This window comes from Diabrotica undecimpunctata, chromosome 6, assembly GCF_040954645.1.
Source record: "Diabrotica undecimpunctata isolate CICGRU chromosome 6, icDiaUnde3, whole genome shotgun sequence".
Classification (NCBI taxonomy): domain Eukaryota; kingdom Metazoa; phylum Arthropoda; class Insecta; order Coleoptera; family Chrysomelidae; genus Diabrotica; species Diabrotica undecimpunctata.
In genome coordinates this window covers 10,296,208-10,320,160 of record NC_092808.1, presented here as the reverse complement: position 1 = coordinate 10,320,160, position 23,953 = coordinate 10,296,208, and the positions used below count along the sequence as shown (strand labels likewise).

The window sequence follows — 23,953 nt, the reverse complement described above, 5'->3', positions numbered from 1 at the left end:
GTCAAAATTTACCAAAATGAAATTCAGTGCATTTTTAAAATGTTTCTTTACTTTAGTTTTTATTATTATTTACACACGAATATTTCAGTTATTTTTATAGACAACTTTATTTCTGTAAATAAGGTCAAAAATTTTAGGGTAGTGATTAAACATATGTGGAGGTTAAAAAAGAAGATTCCTTGACAGATTGAAAATTGAAATAATAGCAACTTCAGTGACAGAACTGATCAGAGTACATAGCCCTCTAGTAAGGTAAGTCCTATAGAAAGAGTTGGGTAGAGTTTTTAGCGCCAACTGCGGACGGGCTAAAACTAATTTTATTTTAGGCGGAAAAAAAAATTAAAATATGCTCCGAATTGTAGGCGACAAAATTCAAAAAGTATGCTTTTAATGAAAAATAAATATAGTCATAAAACAAGAAATAAAAACTTATTCTATGCCAAAAATATATGCTCTCTTTCCAAAAATATAGTATACACTTGCGCATTTTTATATATAAATATATGTATAACATAAAAGTATGTATATATTATGGTACAGGAAAGTTTTCATTTATTATTTTACGACCAAATCTGTTTTCCATTACAATGTCCCAAAAATAACATAATAAAACACAGATATCGTGACATTTGTTTATTTGTATAATTTTCTTCTTTGGTAAATCCATGGACGTATAAACATAGATATCTGTGTTTATACGTCCATGGGTAAATCCATCAAAAAAAAAATATTCTTTTGATTTTTTCGATTTGGAATGCTATACCATTTTGGTAGTGTACCTTCTTATCGTTTAGCAATGTTTATTAGATATATAAAAATTAATGTATACTCTTTTTATCTCCTATTTTTAAAATTTGGGATACAATTTTTGGGACAGTAGTTTGGGTGCAATTTTCTATTTGCAAAGGCGATTACAATGTTGCCACTAACACATTTTTTTTCGGTGGATACTCAAAATTCTTTAGAAACGTTATTGTAAATATGTTGTTATTTTAGTAGAATTTGCTACAATCTTTGTTTTTTTGGAAAACATAAATTAATATTTAGTAAATATGCAAAAAATAGTAAAACCATGGCAACAGCACTTACATCAACGTCATACGCCTCTTGCTATGCCAATGCCATGTCATACCTCAACCTACGTGACTATTAGCGCCGTAACCATTATGAACGGTTGGTCTCATGCAACTTACTCTCCCCACATGTCGTATTTCACTTACACTAGTATTCGTGGTATATACTGTGGAACTGACAGAGAAGATCAATCAAAAACAAAAATAAAGAGTAGAGTAGAGTAACTCAATGAACGAATGAACTCAAAGTTTATTTTGAGAAAGCAAGAATCTGTATAACTCGTCTTTGAATTTATAATTAATACTGTGGACATTTTTTTGGTTTTTAATACTGTATTAGATATGACTGAAACGACGAGTCTCTATCATGAAAAACAAATAAGAGAACTTTGTGCCCTACATGCTTTAAATAATTTATTTCAATCCAAAGGTACATTTTCCAAAGCTGAATTAGATTTAATATGCATTTCTCTATCACCAAATCATTGGATAAATCCGCACAAGTCCATGCTGGGACTTGGAAATTACGATATTAATGTGATTATGAAGGCTTTACAAGACAGAGGCTATGAAGTAATCTGGTTTGATAAAAGAAGGTATTTATCATTTTAGGTACTCTATGAACTTGAAATGGGTTCCGGCACATTTATCAGCCACCCAATTCCGTGAAAAATTTTTGTAAATCTTGAAAATATACATTATTTTAAGCTATTTACAAAAAAAAAATTTGCGGAATTTCCATTTATTTAAATAAAAAATGACTTTGAAAATTGAAAATTTCACACTTTTTGGGCGGCCATATTGAGAGTTGACTGCGACGTTTCCAAATCTATAAAAATGTATAGTATCACAAATATTCTCTATAAGTTAAATTTTATGATATATTTTTTGAAGGGAATACTTCTTTTTACGTAATATACGTGCATAAACACTTATTACTCTGCTCATCGACTTATATAAATACTATTTTAGAATATAATGATAATCTAAATGCAGCAATTGAACATAAATACTAGATAATAATGAAAAATAAAAATGATCAATAAATTCTGTATTATATTTAACAAATTTTAGAAATTACTAAAATTATTAAACAAAATTTTTAAAGAAAAAAATTAGTTTCTTATATTTTAAAGAAATGAAATTCTTCTTATTCCTCTTTATAAGCAATTCTGCATGTTCATTGGCGGATTAATACCTCTATGGAAGGCTGTCATTCCACTTATCTCTTGCTATTTTGATGACACTGGTCTCCTCCATTCTGCTTATGTTGTTATTCCATGTTTTTTTTCAATTTTGTGTTCATTTATTTATACACTGTACGTTACGTTTTCTTCTAATTTCAACACTTATCTTTTGATCTCCGAGCGTAGTTCCTGTAATTTTTCTTATTACTAAAGAACTTAAATGTGCGGTGTTATTATAAAAAAATTAACAATTAAGTAATATATTAACGATTCATTTTTAAATGAGGAACACTTTACGTTTTTATACTAGCTTCAGTGGTAAATATACAACAATTGGAACTATATGCAATAGACTAATAGTTTACCTGTGCAAGGTCGATATGGAAAATCGTGGAAAATGTTAAAAAATATATATTGAACGTCTTGTTATGTTTAGCAGACCGATGGTGATCTACAAACGTCGGTAGATCATCTCATAGCCCCAAAAAGGAACTCAATCTATCCTAAACTAAACGAAACTAATTAAGATAAAATATATTAATCGGTGTGTATTATTAAGATAAAAATATACGAGTTCCCTTCCTGGGGTGTGAGATGACCTACCGACGTCCTACGGACGTCGGTAGGTCATCTCACACCCCAGGAAGGGAACTCAACCTATCCTCACCTAAATAAATATAATTAAGATAAAATATATTAATCGGTGTATATTATTAAGATAAAAATATACGAGTTCCCTTCCTGGGGTGTGAGATGACCTACCGACGTCCTACGGACGTCGGTAGGTCATCTCACACCCCAGGAAGGGAACTCAACCTATCCTCACCTAAATAAATATAATTAAGATAAAATATATTAATCGGTGTATATTATTAAGATAAAAATATACGAGTTCCCTTCCTGGGGTGTGAGATGACCTACCGACGTCCTACGGACGTCGGTAGGTCATCTCACACCCCAGGAAGGGAACTCAACCTATCCTCACCTAAATAAATATAATTAAGATAAAATATATTAATCGGTGTATATTATTAAGATAAAAATATACGAGATAAAAATATAGAAACCAAAACTAATTTAAGATAAATATATATATATATATATATATATATCTACGGCATAAAGTGGACTCCGCCCATGTTAAAATTCAGGTTTAATTGAGCTCCGTGGTCAAGTGGATACCGATATACGGAGCTCACTTGACCATTCCATAATATTGGTTCTGTCGATTCATCAACATGTAGAGTTTAATAATTTATAAAAAATTTTTGGAGCCCGTAAATACCCCTGTATCATAAATGTATATCGTTTAGTTCACGAGTATATATTAAAGGGGTCGTTCAGATCTTTTTCATTGTATATTTGAACCATACGTTTATCGGTTTAAGTAAGCTCTGAGAGTTTGGCAACTGTGCGATTATACCGTATATTTTCAACATATACCCTGAACGGTTTATATGGGCTCCTTATTTTTATCTACTATTTGTAGACAGTGTAATGTCATATGCATTACACTGTGTAACAGAGGATATCTTATTACCTGGTATAACTACGTACTAAAAGGTAACTGGTTCTTTAAAAAACAGGTATATAGATACAAAAGGATTTCGGCTTATTATTTAATGGAATGTTCGCTTGCATAGAAAATTTTATTTTTTCTGCATTTTTAGAAATATTGTTTTTTTATTTAATATAATTTATTAGTTCAATGCCGAATTCGATGTTTTTTTTTATTACAGAAATTTCGTAATGTATTTTGTTTACGTGAGTATGTCTTTGTACGTTTTATGTAAGCACCCGATTAATAAAAACTACTTTTATTTCATCTACTCTTCTGCGATATCTTGTATAAAGCTTTTTTATTATTTTAGTTCTGGTCTTATTTGTATACTCGATATCTCGTATACTATATCTCGATAGAAGGTTATCTCAAAATAAATATGGTTAAGTGCTGCAATAGATATTTTTGTGTTAAAATGGGTAGTAGTGTTGTGCACAAAACGAAAGAATGGTTAATTTGTCTATCAAGGTATATTCGGCAGCAGAAGCATATAGTGCAAGCGTCTATGTTTTAAAGGCGGAAGGACGTACGCCTCATTTTTAGCTGACAAGCTTGCGAAGAATATTATTTCTGGTCCTCAATTTACCTTTTAGTTTTAAACAATGATCTGTGACTGATCCCGTGGGATACAAACTATTTTCAAGAAATTTATAGGAAGTCTACAGTTCAACAATTTCATGACATTATTGGATGTTCAGTTTGTGAAAGCGTCTATGTTAGGGAAATTGAGGAGCGCACATGAGTTTTTCAGGGGTTTTGGCTGAAAATTGATTCATAGTTTATTTTTATTGTGCAATAATAGGTGTATCGTCTTTATAATATTAGTCCTATTATCTACTGGTATAAGTTGATCGTTTGGGTAAATGTTATACAGTGTAGGTGCTTTTATGCTACCCCAAGCGAGACCGTTCTTCATCTGCTATTCTTAACATTGAGTGATACAAAAAATATTCTCTTGTGTAGGCATACGCAAATAATATAAGTGAGTTTGTTATCTAAGGGAATATCATATAGTTTTTCGAGAAATATTTGGTAATTTAAGGTGTCGTAAGCGGCATTTAGATTGAAAAATACCACCCCTGATACCCGATATTTTTCGTACCCGTCTTTGATGTGTTGGGTAAGATTTAGCATTTGTAATGTACATGATCTTCCCTATCTATAGCCACTTTTGTCTTTTAATTTGAGCTTTTCTTAAAATATCGGTGAAATCATATTAACGATCTTGTGCAAAAGTATTTTAAATAGCTGATAAAATAAAGATATTGGCCGATAGTTTTTGTGTTCGTTGGAGTTTTTGCCAGGTTTAAGCGAAGTAACAACTTTGGCTTGTCTCTAGATTTTGGGTGTTTCCATAATTTGAATACAGTTGTTCATCATCCGGATAAGCCATTGTGGTGTTTTTGGTCTAGATTTCGTAATAAGCTTTGTGCTCAGATCCTCAATGTCGGTAGTTGTATTATTTTTCATTAAATATGTAAATGGTGGATCCAAGCTCAACATCGTTGAAAGGTTCTCTGAAAGCTGACTGGTGTTGTCCTTTCTTACTTTGAGTTATTCTTTGCTTTTTTTCCGACAGAGATAGCATGTCTATAATTATAATGTGGTTTTCAGCGATAAGCTTTATACCAAATACCCTACGTTAGGCCCTATATGTGTTTCCTGCACTATAAATAAGTCAGATTCGTGTTTAGCGCATATGTCTGATAAGTTTAAGTAAAGCAAAGTTTCTTGATCTCTAGATATACCCTTAACAGTTATAAACATATGTTATTAGAATAGTTGGTCCTAAAAAGGACCAATTTAACAAAATCATATTAAAAGGGTGACTGAAGAATTAGCCGATTAATTATTTAATCATTACCCTGGGTATGCCCGATTGTGGTGATCTTCTTAGTACTTAAATTTTCGTAAAGGCTCGTTCTTTGAACCCCATAAGTAATGCCTAATATTTTACTTTTTATTGAAAATTTAAATTTTACATGCCGTGTATTACTTTTTGACGATATTCCGAATAAGATTTGTATAGTAATAATTTAAGGTATTAAAGAGCCTGTTTGTGGTAAATAAATAGGTTTGTGATATCGTTCGTAACTCATATATAGATAATAAAAAAATAAACAGTTAAAATAGGTGTAAAAAATTTCAACTTCATACATCGGCGCCATTGTTCAGGTGATGAATTTATCACAGATATCAAAGGTTACATTTTAATTCAAGGTTCTATTTGCGTATTTTCAATATTATAAGAGTAGGAAAAGACATGTTTATGCTTTTATTTTTTTTTTTAAATCTATTCTATTTTCTTTCTAGAGTTCCGTCTTTTTTGAACGACCTGTGGTCTTTTTTCAATTGGACACTTGTCTAAGGCTATGACAAATACTCTGTCCTCTGCTATTCTACATTAATATGACTGATTCATTTTCTCTTTCTTGCAGCTATTTTATTGTTTATCCTGTCAATCCTGTGTATCTTTTTCTTCTTCTTCATCTTCTTTTTATATAGACCTGACTCTGTCTGTTTTTCAATGTGTCTCCAGTAAGTTGCCGTTCCATGGTTTTCGTGGTCTTCTTACTGATCGTCTTCCTATTGGGTAACCGTCTCTTGCCATGTCTACTACTCCATTTGTTGTCATTCGGCTTATATGATCTTTCCATTCTACTCTTCTATTTCTTAACCAGTTCTTAATGTTCTTCACCTTGTATCTACATCTTATATCTGTACTTCTAGCTCTGTCCCATAGTGTCTTACCATCAATTTTTCTAAGTGTTTTTATCTCTGTTGTTTCTAACATCCTTTTTGTTCTCTCTGTGTCAGGTATTGTTTCTGCTGCGTATGTCATTATTGGTCTGATAACTGTTTTGTAAATTCTGCCTTTGGTTTCTTTCCCGATATTTTTATTTCTTCATATTGTTTCATTTAGGCAGCCTGCGGCTCTGTTTGCTCTATTCAGTGGATCTTCCACTTAAGTTTCAAGCTTTCCGTAGCTAGATAATATGATACCTAGATATTAAAACTCCATCACTTGTTCTATTATCTGACCTTAAAACTCCAATTAACATATTAGTAAACTTGCTGTTGTAACCATGCATTTTGTCTCTTTTGAGGAAATTAACATGTTAAATTTTCTGGCGGTTATATGAAATTGGTGTAGCATACGTTGTAAATCATCTTCACTTTGAAAGAATAGTATTGCGTCGTCTGCATAGCAGATTATTTTAATTTGTTTTTCTCCCATTTGGTATCCTCTTTTATTTCTTACTTTTTTAATATTTCATCCATAATCCGGTTGAACAATAGAGGACTCATTAAATCTCCCTGTCTTATCCCATTACCAGCTTCAATAGGGTCGGTTAGTTCTTCTTCTACTTTTACTTTTATTGTGTTGTTTTGGTATATATATTCGATTGTTTTGATTATTCAATGAAATTGACATTAATTTGATAGTTTTCATTTTATTAGTACTGATGGTATATAACTAGCATCTGTTGGTACTATATATCAATTTGAACATGTGGAAGTAAGAGAACTCTCTTGTTAGTAATTTCGGTGTAAATTATGATGAAACCAGAAATAACCCATAATATTATCCCACACCTCAAAGGTCTGCCTCGCGGTATCTGGGAGACGCAATAATTCGCTTTTGATAGATAAAAACAAAAACCCACTAAGACGAACACAACATAAATCAAAAAAATCCATCAACCTGTCAATAGGGACATTCAATATTAGATCAATGTCTACGGATGAAAAAGTACATGAATTGGAAGAAGAATTAACAAACATAAAATGAGATATCATAGGCCTATCAGAAACTCGACGAAAAGAAGAAACCCGAATACAGCCTATGTCATACTTAAAATAAGAAGAACATCAATTAAAATTATCCAGGTATATGCCCCCATGACAGCTTATGATGACGAAGATATCGAACTATTTTATGAAGATATATCAAAGGCTATGGAAGAACATAAAAATCGTCTTATACTAGTAATTCGAGATTTCAATGCCAAACTGGGTAGAAAACTAAACAAGGAAGAAACTAAAATAGGAGATTTCGGGTATGGTCAGAGAAATGATAGAGGTGCTACTTTGATGAACTACCTAGAAGAAAAGCATCTATACGCAATGAACTCCTTTTACAAAAAGAAGCCCCAACGAAAGTGGACATGGATCAGCCCTAATGGATCCACAAAAAATGAGATCGACTACATACTGTCCACGGAACGATATATCATTAAAGATGTAACAGTTCTTAACAGATTCACAACAGGTAGCGATCACTGGTTGGTCAGAGCAAAAATTAGTATTGACGGTAACTATGAAATGAAAAGAAAAATAATTAAAAACTGGGATCTAGTAGATAGACACAAACTAGGGCAATATAAAGAGATATACAAAGACCTATTAAAAGAACAACTTACATACTTAAAAATTAGACAGTGATGACAAAGATATAGATGAAATAGACAACATACTTACAGCAAGGATGATTACTTCAGGAAAAGAAATAGCAAAAAAGGATCTAAAAAAGAACAACTATATATCAACAGAAACAAAGAAGCTTATGGATAAAAGAAGGACGCTATAGAATATGTAGAAATCAATAAAACAATAAGCAGAATGATAAGAGAAAATAAGAGAAAAGAACAAGAAATAAAAATAGAAAAGGTAATACAAAACAACAAAAATATGAAATGCTTAAGACCGAAATTAGGTAAGTGTGAAATAAACAAAATAAAAGATGAAAACGGACTAGAAACAAACATTAAAGATGACATTATAAATATTATCCACCATTTCTACTCAGAACTATACAAAACAAAAAAGGAACCACCAGAAACAATTAAAAACCAACTTAAGGCTAAAGTAAAAAATGTCAACTCAGAGCTATAGCCAGAAATAAGCAAATCAGAAATAAAGAAGGCATTGAAAGAAATGAAAAGCAACAAATCGCCTGGAAAAGATGGAATAACTGCAGATACGCTGAAATATGGTGGAAAAGTGGTAATTAACACTCTACATTCCCTTTTTAACAAGATATTAAAAGAAAAAAGAATCCCAAACAACTGGAAGGAATCCGTAACCATTATCCTACACAAGAAAGGGGATAAAGCAGACATAAAAAACTACCGTCTCATAACACTCCTCAATGTAATGTATAAACTCCCAACAAAAATTTTAACCAATAGATTGACGACAAAATTCGATGGATACCCAACAAGCTGGTTTTAGAAAGGGATTCAGCAAAAGTGACCATTTACTAAGTATGAAAATACTTATAGAACGAGCAAATGAATACCATATTCCTCTATATATAGCGTTCATAGATTTCGAAAAGGCTTTCGACAGTGTCGAACATTGGGCAGTGAAAAGTTCTTTGATTAACAGCAGAATTGACCACAGATATACGGAACTAATAGCCAATATATATAAGGAAGCCAAAACAACAATTAAAGGATATGAATAAACAAAATCAATACAAATAAATAGAGGCGTGAGACACAATATCACCGAAACTTTTCAATCAGGCTCTGGAAGATATTTTTAAAAGATTAGAATGGGAAGAAAAAGGTATAAAAATTTGTGGACAACGCTTGAACCATCTAATATACGCTGATGACATCGCATTGATAACAGATAAATGAGAAGAATTATTTGAAATGATGAAAGAACTGGACGTAGAAGCTGGAAAGATAGGCCTTATTATGAATTACAGCAAGACCAAAATTATAACAAATACAGATGAAAACATCACAATGAGGATCGGACAAGATGAAGTAGAACAAGTTCAGGATTATATATATCTGGGTCAAACTATAAAACGTAACAAAGAAAACCAAACAGCAGAGATAAAAAGACGAGTTAGACTGGCATGGGCGGCATTTGGCAAACTAAGCTACATTCTTAAAAACAAAGGATATCCACAGCATCTTAAGACTAAAGTATACAATCAATGCGTACTCCCTGTTCTAACTTATGGTTCTCAAACGTGGACATTTACAAAAGCAAACATGGACATAACCATAAAAACCCGAAGAGCAATGGAAAGACAAATGTTGCACATAAGACTAATGGATAAAAAGAGAAACGAGTGGATAAGAGAGAAAACAAAAGTGAGGGATGTTAGACAAGAAGTTGCAAAATTGAAATGGAGATTTGCCGGGCACAATATAAGACAAAAAGAAGACCGATGGAACAAAATTCTTATAAGTTGGAGACCGTGGGAATATAAACGAAGCAGAGGAAGGCCCCAAATGAGATGGGCAGATGATATCAAGAAGCACGTGGGCTCTAGGTGGATGACTATACCGACAGACAGAGAAGAATGGAAAAGGATTGGGAAGGCCTATGTCCAAAGATGGACCGAAAAAGGCTAATTAGATAGGGACAGATTCTCCCCGTGTGATCTTAGTATTTCCGTTGATTGAATAGTATAGGGTATCCAATATTTTAATTAACGGTATGTCAGAGTTTTATTAATTTTTATATATATTTGCAAAATGAAGAAGAAGGTTCAGTACAGGCAGTTAAACAGCTGATCTGTCAATTTAGAAGTAAGAGCAAGTACCAACTTGCTGAAAAGCATACCATACACAAAAGGGATAATAAAATGTACTGCACAAACTATAGCGATATAAGCTATATATAAGCTATATATCTATTAATTATTAGGATATACAATATTTTTTCTAATACACCTGGAACGATTAAGTGAATAATCAATTATTGACTATTAGGCAGTTAATTAGAAATGTTGGGAATACAAAAAACAAACATTAAACTAGTTATTTATAGATTTTAAACAAACACTGATATAATCATAAGAATAAAACTATGAAATACCATGGTAGAACTTACTGTCGACTTATTTTCAAATGTATTGCAAAGAGCTTTAAAAAATGTGAACGAATTATTAACAGCTGTTTTGAAAACTAAATATTATGAGACGAATTGGGGATATTATATTACACAAACTAAACCGCTTGCCTACAAAAATATTAGGAAAATATGATACGACGCGAATGACTAATGACTTTACAGCTAATTGCCACATAAGTATCAATGTAACTATAGCTCGCAAAATGGGTTCAATTACATTGCAATTTTTAAATTTTTCGTGATAAAATGAAGTGATTGATTGTTGTTTTGAAAAGGTAAGTTGTTTTTTATTTTTGTATTCCTATCATCTGATATTGTAATATCAACAACATTTTTCATAATATATTCTGAAATGCGCTTTCTCTTACTGATAACGAACAAAAGTTTTATAAACTTCTCGTTAATATAATTATGAAGGAATTTAGATTTTTATCTTGTTCTTACTATAGTTCTAAAGCACAAATGTAGTCATAGTCTACCGTATATTTTTCATAGTGGTCATAGTTTTTAATTGTAGTATAGCTTATGTGTTTATAATAACTAGCGCATAGAAAATAATAAAAATTTTTACCCTGTGCTTTATGTTTATTATCCTTTATTGTATTGGAACATCTAGAAGTATAGCAATACATTTTAATTGTTGAACAAAAGAGAAAATAAAAACACTTTTTGTGGTGTGCCACTTAACCATACACAAAATTGTACACAAATAGTCAAATGGTAGTAAAAGTTTCCGATATAGGCCGCCAGACGGCAGAGGCACCGCCGCGCTCTATGTCTATACTATGAGATGTTTTTCATACAGTTTTCGGATCAGATTTTTTCAAAACATCAAATTACATCTTCTTTTTGCCTTTCTTTATTTAGGCTAACCGCTACTGTTTTTTTCTTCAGCGTTACTTGTTAATCTACATTAATGTTTATATTTACAATTCTTTCTGGAACGAGCTATAATTTTTCTCAAATAACCATTTTGTGTGGTTTAGTCGCCTTAAGGTTTAGCATGCTTTATCAGATGCTCTTTAAAGTCCCTTTTAATATTAATATCGTTTGAGAAATTTTTCCCAGATACTTATATTTCGTTTTGATTTTCAATCTTCTTTTAATGTTAGTTTAAATGGTCCAGTAGTGTGTTCGTACAGTTCAGTTATAAGCAAAATTAGGTGTTGTTGTACACCTAATTCTTTTAGTATCAGTCATAAGTGTATCCATTTGACTCTGTCGAACGCTTTACGATAATCTATAAAAGAAATCCATAGTGGGATATTGAATTCCCTAGACTTTTATACTTTTTTTTGGACTATTAGAATAATAGCTTTAAAATTAAATGTTTAGTGAAAATCTCTACGCGACTTTAATGCATTAAATATTTTAATTAAAAATCGACATATCTATTGAAATTAGGCAGTAAAAAAGTATGTTATTAAAGATAGATTTATAAATTATTGTAGTTTAAATTCAACTACGCTATAAAACAAACATTGCATGTCTTAAACTGCAGGAATCCAAAAATTACAAAGATCTTCCTGTTGTTTGAGTTTTCTTTAATTATATTAATAGGAAAACAAGCATTATAGTCCTACCGAAGGGGCTTCTACTTTCATAAACTGTTACACGATTACTCTATCCGATGTACGTACATTTATGAACTAAATGTTTTAGTGACAATGCCTTTTAATAAAAAATACTAATTAATAAAAATGGAAACTTAACTTTTCCACGTTTATAATAGACACTTTCTTATGTTTAAAAATATATAAAACAAGTAATATAAATTACCGCCTTGTTTATTAAAACTAAAAAGTAAAATAAAGGTATATGTCGGTTAACAATTTATATTTAACTACATTAATTAGCCAAATAGTCCTCAAATTCCTCCATGATTAAATTAATGGATATTTAAATAAATTTCCAGTTCCAGAATGTACCTGCTGTAAAATTTGAAAATCTACTACTAATACAATTATTGGCAACATCGCAGGAGTTTAGAAGTATATGCAATATCGTAAATACGGATCCCACAAATGGTTTATCCTTTTGTGGAGTCCACTTAATCCTACGTGTTGGTCGGAGTCTACATAAAGCGCTACTCAGATAATAAAATACACGGTGTATATTCTACTGGAGTTAGTATAATACCGTTTTAGAACGGAGCTTACATTAACCGCTAGATGTATATATATATATATATATATATAAAAATTATATATATATATATATATATATATATATATATATATATATATATATATATATATATATATATATATATATATAAATTATATATAGTTTTTTTTTTTTTTTTTTTTTTTTTTTTTTTTTTTTTTTGTGTCATTGCTAAATTCCAGTAATAGCCTAAAAAGGTATGCGTATTGGACGTATAGCTGACAGACGATGGGGGAAATCTTTCAGCCACGGAACAAGACACCCAGACGCCCTACGGGCGTCTGTGTAGTGCCGGATTAACCGCATTCCGGCTAAAACCTACCACCGTTACTTAGATAGAAATCTAATTTTTTGTGCCCATCCTAACCTAACCCAACCACACCACATTTAACTTAACCTAAATAATACTATTTAAAAAGAAAATATATTAGTGGGTGTCTTTCTCCTACGGAGAAAGAGAAACCGACGCCCTACGGGCGTAGATAGGTCATCTCATGGTCCAGGAAGGGAACCAAACCAAAGCTAACTTAACGCAACCTAAACCTAACCTAACTCATATCAACCTAAACTAACCCAACCCAACCTAAATAAAAAAAACTAATTAACATAAAATATATTAGTGGGTATACTGCTCCTACGGAGCATGGCTAATCAAGGATCTATGGGAGTCACTAGGATATATAGCGGCTCATGAAGGAAAATTTACAAAACTAAAGAACTAACTAAATCAATCTAACCTACGCTAATCTAATTCAACCTAATCTAAAAAAACATACCATACTATACTTTAATATATATATATATATATATATATATATATATATATATATATATATATATATATATAAATTAGTTATATCTCTGTCTAATGCAATTTACTATGTTCTTAAACCTATCATGAGCATTGCGTCCATATAATGCATCCCACATAAATTGGTCGATGTATTCCGGTAGAAATGGAGAGCTCATCACTCCAAGTCGTCTTAGGTATTGTTTAAGACGAGACCAATACCCTTCTACCTGATTTGTACAGACCCCTGTTAGTGGATCTTTAAAAAATTTAGAGTGATTCACAGTTTTGTGAATATACCCTAAATTTTTTAAGTTGGAATATCCCTTCCACTGGTCTGTCCAAATTTCACTACCTTCCCGGACGTGTTTTTTAATAATCTCCACTAATACCTCTCCTTTCCTACTTTCTATATATGTTATGTACCCCCTTTTTAAAACTATATCGTACATTCCCAAAACCCATTGTTCTTTAATTATTCTACCACGGTTATATTTTCGTTTTGTTACAACACTTTCATCAATTTGAACTGTGTGTCCTTCTCCACCTGCAATAATAAGAATGTGAAAAGTAACTAAATGTTAATATTTTGTATTGTTATTTTACCCAATAAAAATGGTTCTTCCTCTTGTAAAAGTTTCCAAGAAACCACATCTCTCAAATACCGATATATCTGTATAACAGATCGTTTTTCCAAATTAATTATTTCTGCGGCACTTTTAACTGGCGCCTGACTTGCCCAAAGCCACATTACATAAAATAGAGTCCTGACTGGTACTCTCAATCCTTCAAAAAATGTACCTGTACATACGGAATACATTTTTTTGCATTTGCCGCACCAAAAACCATGGTTTAATTTATACCCATTTTTCTGTTTCACTACACATGGACGTCGACATTGTCTAACTTTACATTTAAATTGTTCTTTAAGTAATCCAATATTTTGTAAATATTGAATTAATTCAGTATCGCTTTTTTGTGTTATATTATTTATGTCAACAATAGAATTCACTTCCATTTTTCAGGAATAAAACCAAACATAAATTAAACTTGTTTTGACAATTTATAAATTTCATCCAGAGATATTTTGATTTGTTTAAATAAATATCATTTAAAATATTTAAAAACTGAAACAAACCTATCACAAAAATTGGCAACCTCGCACAGTCGCTGTCAAACTTCAATCCAAAAAGCCATAATAAATCAAACAGGTTATATGAGCAAAATTTATTATTTTGTTGATATCAACAAATATTTCATTATAATCCAATGTTCTAATAAAAATTACTAAATATTACACACTAATATGATATAATTAAAAGGTTAGTAGTAATATATAAGTTTGTTTTATAAAAATATGTCTCAAATTAGGGTCGCTAATAAATGTGCTGGCACCATACCGGTACCTATTCCAGAATATATTTAAATAAATTATTATTTGTAGGGACCCCTCTTGTTTAGTTCTAGGTAATATATTTGGTTTTATTTTAAATATACCAAGTGAATACAAATTAGGCTTTATTACTTTACCTGTTTGGAGGCGGCATTGGATAACTATTAAGCAAATAAACTGTGGTTACTATAATTTGGACTCAAAACTGGATGCTCCACAATTAATTGGCGGGGTAAGTAAATACTGTTTTTGTAATCTGCTCAAAAATACTTCTTACATTCGGAATAAATTCTCGATATAAGTTATTTACATATACTAATGAAAATCCTGCATAAACAACATGTTATTCATTAAGTGTTCGGTATAGGCCTCCCATAATTTCTTCTGTTTTTCTCTGTTTCTTGCTATATTGATCGATTTTGGGCCTCAAATTTTATCCCCTATATTCTGTTCCCTTTTTTCATCTTCTGATATTTTCTCTAAATATTAGAAATTGGTATTTTATCTTTTTGGACATTGTGAGTTAATTTCACAAGTTAGCAATTATTGTTTCTAGTTCTCTACCAATTTTTTGTGATTTTCGAAATTCATCTCATTATGGCAATCTCCTCTAAAACTCTCAGTTTAATCTCAACAGTAAACATATTTGTAATAATTCTACTTAATATATCTTTATCTGATTTATCTAAGTAATATTTCTTTGGGTGGTAGAAAAGATGAACTTTTATCTGCAACTATTTCATGTTTCTCATTGACAATTCTTAAAATACTTCTTTCCGAAATACCAGTTGCAGCAATGCCTAGTTCATTACTACCTTAATACAGTGCTAATAGAGTGCAATAATCCATGTTTCATTCTGTGTACTGAACCTTCTCATATTAGAGGATCTCGAAAATTTATAAAGTACAAAATATTATTTACCATTGCAGGACCAGGAGGTTATAAATTATTTAAGAGACGAGGTAGAATCCAAAGACAAGGAGTTATTCTTAGTAGTCACAAATGAAGTTTCGAAGGACCAAAGTTGGATAGAAGATACAGAAATTCGACCATTAGCTAATGGCAGGGATGCAGATATTATTCAGCTGAGTGATGTTCATTGAAAACTGCCCTTTTAAACATATTTTTCTTATTGGTGATAATACAATATTTTTTTCTATAAAATGTTGATATATTTTAATAAGTTATTAACTTGTTTGTGAAGGAGTGCCATTCCTTTTTAAATATGTATGTAAATATAGTTTTACAATTTACAAATGTTGCATTTGGTGATAATATTTATGTTATTTGAATTATTAAATTTGTTCAAAGTTTGATTGCTGTTTTAATTTTTAAATTATATGCCTCTGGCTTTCAAATGAAATTCTATCTTCTGCTGAGTTAATTAAAATCGAGTTTGATGAAAAAGTAAGTCATTTACTTGGACAGATAGCGAAATATGACCAAAGGTAAACATGGAAAATATGAATGCAACAGGAGGAAGAGAATATCTATAAAGGAATAGATAAGGGTTGTCTTTTTAGTTTTGCTTATAGCCATAAAGACAAAAAATATATAGACTTAAAGTACTTTATTGCTTTTCAAAATATGTCTCACCAAGATCTATACACTTTTGCATACATTCAAACCAATTGGTAAAACAGTTATTCCAATCTTCAGTTGGCACCTTCAAACTCGCTGTTTTAAAGGCATCAATGATTTCTTCTGATGACTAGAATCAGTGGATCGATGTGTTTGAAATGCCCAAAGATGCCTCTATCTCCCGGTATGTTACATGGCGGTCATCCTTAATTAAGTGAACCGCATCAATGTTTTGCTGTGTGACTCTTTTGGGCGGATCTGGCCTGAATTCGTCGCTGAGACTGGAGTGACCATGTTGAAATTCGCAATACTAGTGGGAAGTAGTTGATGGTGTGATGCTTCATTCTCAAACACAGAAACCATTTCTGCGAGTTATTGGTTTTATCGCAATGAAACTCATCATCATCATATAACGAGGGTCCTACGGCGATTGCCGCTTCCCGCATTTCAGCCTCCATCTTTTCCTATCTCTCCAATCTCCCTCTTCTAAGCCTCTAGATTGCATTGTTTTTGTAATTTCTCTTCTCCAGGAATTTGTTGGTCTTCCCCTTTTCCTTCTTTCTGGCGGAACATACATTAAGGCTTTCTTTGGCCACCGCTCCTCCTCTATTCTCATCACGTGACCATACCATTGTAATTGCCTTCCTTGTATTCTATCTGAAAGAGTATCTAATTCCTGTACGGTTTCGTATTTCCTCATTCCTGATTCTTTCCATTCTCAATACTCGACATGACCTTCTAAGATAATCCATTTCCACAACGTCTACTTTATCTCGTTCGTTCTTTGTCATCGTCCAACATTCGGCACCATATGTGGTAATTGGTTCTACAATTGCTCTGTATACGCGAAGTTTGGAATGCATCTTTATTTTATTAGACCACAGTAATGAATTCAGTATTCGGATGCATTTTTTCCCTTGGGTTATTCGGTTTTGTACATCTATCTTAACTCTGCCATCTGCTGATATGATGCTTCCTAGATATTTATACTGGTTGCAGCCTTTTATGACTGCGTTTTCAAGCCTCAGATCTGTGGTATTTCCTCCAATTTTTAAATATTCTGTTTTGCTTATGTTTACAGTAAGCCCCCATTTGGCATATTCCTCAAATAATTTTCGATTCATATAATTTATATCTTCCTCATCGGTTGCAACCACCACCTGATCATCTGCAAACAACAATGTATACAGAGTTTCTTGTCCCACTTCGATGCCCATAAATCTACATTTATTTCTCCAATTCCTCAATGCTTCTTGGACGTATATTTTAAAGAGTGTCGGTGACAAACAGCATCCTTGCTTTAGGCCTTTAGTGACTTTAAATTCATTTGAGGTTCTGGTTCCAATTTTTACACAACTAACTGCATTTTCGTACAATTTATATATCGCTCGGATATACGTCGAATCCAATCCGGACCTTTTGAGGACCTCAAACATTTTCTTTAACGGGACACTATCATATGCTTTCTCAAGGTCTATAAATACCAAATGGGTCTCTCTACTTCTTTCGACACGCTTTTCAATTATTTGTCGTAGGATAAATATATTATCAAGGCAGGATCTCCCGGTACGAAAGCCGCTTTGTTCTTCAATATCTTGTATCTGTCTTTCAACTCTCTTCTTTAATATTCTGCCGTACAACCGGCCCACAGAGCTCGTCACACTAATACCTCTATAATTGGAACAGTCTCTTTTATTCCCTCTCTTATATATGGAGCTTATATAAGATTTATTCCAATCTTTAGGAATTTCCTGGTCTCCACACATACATTTATTGAAAAGGTCTACTATTAATTCTAAAAGTGCAGTCGGCCCATATTTAACCAGCTCTTTTACTCTAACTCTAACCTCTTTTAAGGTTTCCGTCAATTCAGATAATGTTATTACAGGGATTTCCTGTCTTTCATCTCTGTTGTCTATTAATTCCCTTATCTTTTCCCATCTGTACTCTACTCTATCCTCTTTCAGCAGTTTCGTATAATATTCTTCCCATTCATTTAACTTTATGAGAGAAATGTTGTCTTCATTTTTCTCATTTTTCCTAAACTGTTTTAATGTTTTCCAAGCTTGCGCCACTTTTGTTCCACCCATAAATCTGTCCAGTTCATCACACTTAGCCTCCCAGTTTATATTTTTCGCCTTATCCACGTCTTTTTTAACTTCTCTATTCCATTTAGCGTATATTTCTCTGTCTTGAGGATCTTTGGATTGAAGCCATATGTGATATGCTTGTTTTTTCTTGAGAACTTTCTCTTCTAGTTCCGTTGACAACCATTCAGGTTTTCCTTTTTTCCGATTTTCAACTTTTCCCAGTGCTTCATTTGCCGCTTCATGAATATATTTTTTAATTACCTCATACAGACTTTCAGGGTCTAAGTCCTTTGTTTCTATATTTTTTATTTTCTGAGCTATTCTAATTTTATATAAGAACTTTGTCGAATCTTGTTTAAAGCTTTCCAGGTTATATTTTATGTTTTCTATGGTTGTTCCTATGTCTGTTACTTCATCATTTTTGTGACTTGATTGTTCTCTCTTAAATGTCACCATTACTTTTGCAATAATCATATGGTGGTCACTTCCACATTCTGGCCCTCTAAACACCTTCACGTCCTTCGTTTTTAGTTTAGAATCTTTACGATGAATGAAATAGTCAATTATTGATTTTAAATTCCTGGTAGGCTGCGTCCATGTAAATTTATGTATATTCTTATGGGGGAAGAAACCATTTAATATTTTCAAAGAATGTGCCTCGCAAAAATCTATTAATCTTTGACCATTGTCGTTCAGAATGTCTTCTCCATATCTCCCTATTATTTCACTGTTAGAGCTCTTTCCGGTTCTTGCATTAAGATCACCTAAGATCCAAATTTCTTTCTTCTTATTAATTGTGGCTAGAACAGTTGTTAACTTGTTAAAGTACTCTTCCTTGCTGTCAACCCTTGAGTCATCCGTCGGTGCATATGTTCCAATTACCACTATTTCATGGCCATTTTTCTTAATTTCCATGAGGATAATTCTTTCATCTATTTCTTGCCATGATTTAATACATTTTTTCAGTTTCTGATGTATTGCTATAGACACTCCCCTTTTAGCTCGTTCGCTCTTTTCTACGCCACTATAGAAATGCAGGTATTCGTTTATCTTTTCATTTCCTCTTCTTTTTTTCTTTACTTCAGTTAATACACAGATGTCTAGTTTCATTTTACTCAGTTCACGGAAGACCTCCTCCTGTTATGTCCTTATTCCTTGTATGTTCCAAGCACCCAAATTCATAATCCATTTTCTTTGCGAATTTCGTTTATAGTTTAATCCGTCCGAATTCCAAGGCTTTTTGCTGAAATTTTTAACTTTGATCATTTTTTCCGAGTATCCAGGAGTTGGCCCGATGCCTCAACCCCCAACTTGGAGGACCAGGGTTTTAAATCAGAGTATCCTTCTCTTAGATAAGTTGCCTTCTCTACGGCTTAGGAGTCCTATCTACCCCACCTGTTGGTCCGCGGGTGGTATTTTATTTCCCACCTACCCGCCGGCCTAGCTGGCCTGTTTGCAATGAAACTCAATTTATGCAAACAAAAGATTGAAGTTACATTTGTATCGGAAGGTTTTACCTTCCGACTAATTAAATTTATGTTTTTTTGGCGTTATACACCGGTAATTAGTGTGACTTCATGGATTTTTAACTTACTTGGGTCTTTCTTTAAATCGTAATAAAAAGCCTCTATTACTTCGTCTGATTTGTCTGCTGTGGGTATATTTGGATTATGTTGGTTTCTACTGGGAATAAATCCACTTGGATAAATATGATTCTTTCAGATATTGGAACAAAATTCGTAGCATCATTTTTTATTTGTTTATTTAAAATTATTCCGACTTATGTTGACTTTTTGTATTTCAGTAGTAATATATTTGGTGCTCCTTTATATGACATTTTCCGACATGAGACTATCGCATTTCACTGATGCCCATTATGTTGATGTTCAGTCCCTACATTTCATCTATGGCATTATAAATTTCGCCTACTTTGTACATGGTCTTGACATTCCAGGTGCATATTTTAATAAACTTTAGATTTTCTGTGCGGGTCCTTTCATTTTACTTGGGGGCTACGCTTGCCAAAGACCTGGGAGTCCCCATGGTTTTGTTGTGTTATTCCTTCCCTGCCAGATCTCGCACTCCGATATTCATGATTAGTTGTCTTCACTCTCAAAGCTATAGCCATGACAGATGTACAAGATATATCGTCTGGTGAGAACAATAGTGGCGAAACTTCAAAATAAACATTTAGAGATAATCTAATTTGAAGTTTTGATGAAATTGCTGAATAGTATAACTGTCTAATAGGTAATCATTTTGTAGAATTTTTCTAATAATCTGTTTCTTGTTATTTAAACCGATTAGTAGAAGTAATTTTATTTGAAGAAAAGATGGACATTGTAATTTTTTTTATTTTTTTTTCTGCGTTTCGCCATTATTGCATGATCGAGGATATTTAATTGGCTGTTTCGCCACTATACACTACATTATACACTAGAAGTTTTCACTTCATTGTGTTTTTAGTTTAGTTTTTGTTTTAAATAATTAAAAAAAAACTTTTAAAAATAAATGAAACGCATTAAACAAAATATTTTATTGTATAAACCAAACAGTTATTCACAAAACGAAACTAAAGTACAATTGACATACATAGAAAAATAACAAAATAAGATCTTAAGTAATAATTAACATCATCTCTGTTAACAAGAAAACGTTATACATGTTAAAAAAATTTAAAGTAAGCAAAAGAACTAGTAAAATTTAATTTATCATTTCACTTATGTTTCATATTTCAAACTACTAAAGAACTGATTGTGGGCAGAAGGAATTGATTTATTTTGTAAGAGACTTTGCAAGTCATCAAACTTGGAAATGATTAGGAAATTAGAAATGGAAATTTGTTCTCGGTAGAGTGGAACCAAAGAATACTCATCCAAAGTGCATAGTTGCTTTCTTGTTTTGCTATTTCTAACTAAGACCGATTGAAACTGAGTTTCTGTATAAGAAGTTTTATAAAAAAAACGATCTAAATGCGGCCTTTCAACTTTAACCATTGCAATATCGTTAAAGTTAAATTTTTTACCTTCGCAATTCTCATTAAACGAAGAATTAACTAAGGTTTGAGTCAAATGTTTAATGTTCATAAAAATCTTGGTGTGCCATTTCGTGCACTTGAAATTTACTTCCTTTCTTTTTTGCAGAACTAATGATTGCCGAGTAATGTGCTGGTACGTAAATTGGTCCACTTTTAAGAAATTTCTTGACTGCCTTTTCAATAACCGAATGGCTAGCATCGCCCTCATTTTGACCATGTCCTACTACAAAAAATTTGTGAGTAATGCTCTTAATTTTATATTTTGCCACAGCAAATAAATATGCTGTTATAATGAATTTATTTTTTCCCTGGCCTCCATAATTGTCCGAATACAAAACAAGTTCTAAACCATCTGAATTAGCAAGATCTGATTGTTTTTTTAAATATTCTAAAAGGCATGTCCCAATTTCGGATGCTCCCCGTTTGGCCTCTCCCTCGTGCCTAAAAAAGCAGTCAACTGGTCCCAAGCCTTCTTGCTGCAGCTTACAAATTGTAAAGTTATAGGAATTTAACCGCGACTTATAATAAAAAGATGATACATCCCCTTTTGGAATAGGTAGAGCAGCCTGCAAATCAAAGCAGGCAACTTGAAATAAATGGCTAATCTTTGATTTGTCTTTACTTTTCTCATACTTCGATAATTCTTTTTCTATTATATGTGTTTTGTAGCTTTGCTCTCTTTGAAGTTTTTCGTCAGGATTCGAATTCTTGTATGTATTACATGTAAGGCACTGGTCCTTTTTTGGAATGTGAAAAGACATGTTGAATTCGTAGTCGAACAGATATCTATACATAGATATTTTGCCATAATTCTTGTTTTGTGCCTTACATAACTCTACATAATCATTATATAAATCACTCACTATCTTTCCACCCTCGATATATTTTGTTTGTGTGTTAGCCCTGGTATAGTGGCTTTCCACAGCTGGTATTGATGAAAGATGGTGTCTCATATCATTTTTAATTTGTTCCGAAATATTTTTGTGTTTACCTTTTCCACGCAAATCGGTTTCTAAATAACCCCCTTTATCTTTAGTTTTGACAGTTCTGATAAATCTTTCACTGGAGTTCCCCTAAAAAATAAGAAGCAAACTTGCTTGCGTTCATTATTTTTTTCAAAGTAGTAGCCTTTGTTTAATCCTCGCTCTTTCTTCCTTTCGATTAAAACGTGTCTGTATTTTGGTTGGATAGGTTGCATATGGTTTACAACAAAACTTCGCTGATTCTCTAAGTTTCCCAAATTCCAGAAACTATTACAAAGTATTTCCCTATCTTCCTGGGTGAACTCAATACTACATTTTAGCCTGCAAGCATTTTTGCACGATGACACGATGAACGCATTTTCCTTGCTGGAATTAACTTACCATTATGAGTTTAAAATTATACTAATTATACAAAATACCAAATTTGAGTTTAAAATAATTTAATTCGACATTACGGTTCTATCTTTTACATAAATGTAACTAGATTTATTTTTATATATTTAATATTACAGCGAAGTAATACTGATTTAAATTATTTTTAACAGTCCCTGTTATGCAATACCCGTGAAAGTAGTAATAATATTTTAATATGATACAAAACTGTAATACAATAAAGGCTAAAATCAAAATAAATATCCCACACATAAATAAAACTTTGACTTACCTACAACGTAATAGACGAAATTATAGGTTCGTCGTTCTTTTTTTTAATTTAATTTAGATTTTACACTCCGAATTCAGAACATGAATGACAAAAGTGCACATTCGCCACTATTACACTAATATTTTTAAAGATAATTGTTCTGCAATCACGGCGTAATTACAGATTCGCCAGTCTTGATGTGAAGTTTCGTTGCTTTCCCAACGAAGACAATTTAAGCACTGACCTTCGTCGTTAATGCATCAAAATATTTGACAAATTCACAATACCCTAAAGACACGTGGCTGCCCTCTAGTAGTAAGGAAATAAAATAATTGTTCGCCGATCTTGCACATGAAAGAGGGCATATTTAGATGTCGGTTGATGGACTTAACTCAAAATCCTTGATTTTCGAGTTTCGCCACTATTGTTCTCACTAGGCGATATATTCTTCTTCTTCTTCCTTCTTGTATGTAGGGTTTAAAGCCTGTCTATTCTTTAATATTAACCTCCCAAATTTTAGCAAGTGTGCTGGTATGCTGAATCCTATCCTGGCCTTGTACAGTGCG

At 32.2% G+C, this 23,953-nt stretch overlaps 1 protein-coding gene across 1 annotated transcript; it reads left to right on the top strand.

The window, feature by feature from the left end:
- The first annotated feature begins 1,295 nt into the window (after window positions 1–1,295).
- On the top strand, window positions 1,296–16,367 carry LOC140443112 (josephin-like protein). Its single transcript, XM_072534194.1, has 3 exons — window positions 1,296–1,669; window positions 15,104–15,284; window positions 15,983–16,367. The coding sequence occupies exons 1-3, from the start codon at window positions 1,416–1,418 to the stop codon at window positions 16,154–16,156; spliced, it is 609 nt and encodes a 202-aa protein (XP_072390295.1). The 5' UTR covers window positions 1,296–1,415; the 3' UTR covers window positions 16,157–16,367.
- The last annotated feature ends 7,586 nt before the right edge of the window (window positions 16,368–23,953 follow it).

Excerpts from the sequence above, each read along its gene's own strand:
- LOC140443112 (XM_072534194.1), top strand. The coding sequence starts at position 1,416 with ATGACTGAAACGACGAGTCTCTATCATGAAAAACAAATAAGAGAACTT. Across the intron at positions 1,670-15,103 it reads ATCTGGTTTGATAAAAGAAG|GGACCCCTCTTGTTTAGTTC; the intron begins GTATTTATCATT and ends TATTATTTGTAG. Across the intron at positions 15,285-15,982 it reads CTCCACAATTAATTGGCGGG|GACCAGGAGGTTATAAATTA; the intron begins GTAAGTAAATAC and ends TTACCATTGCAG.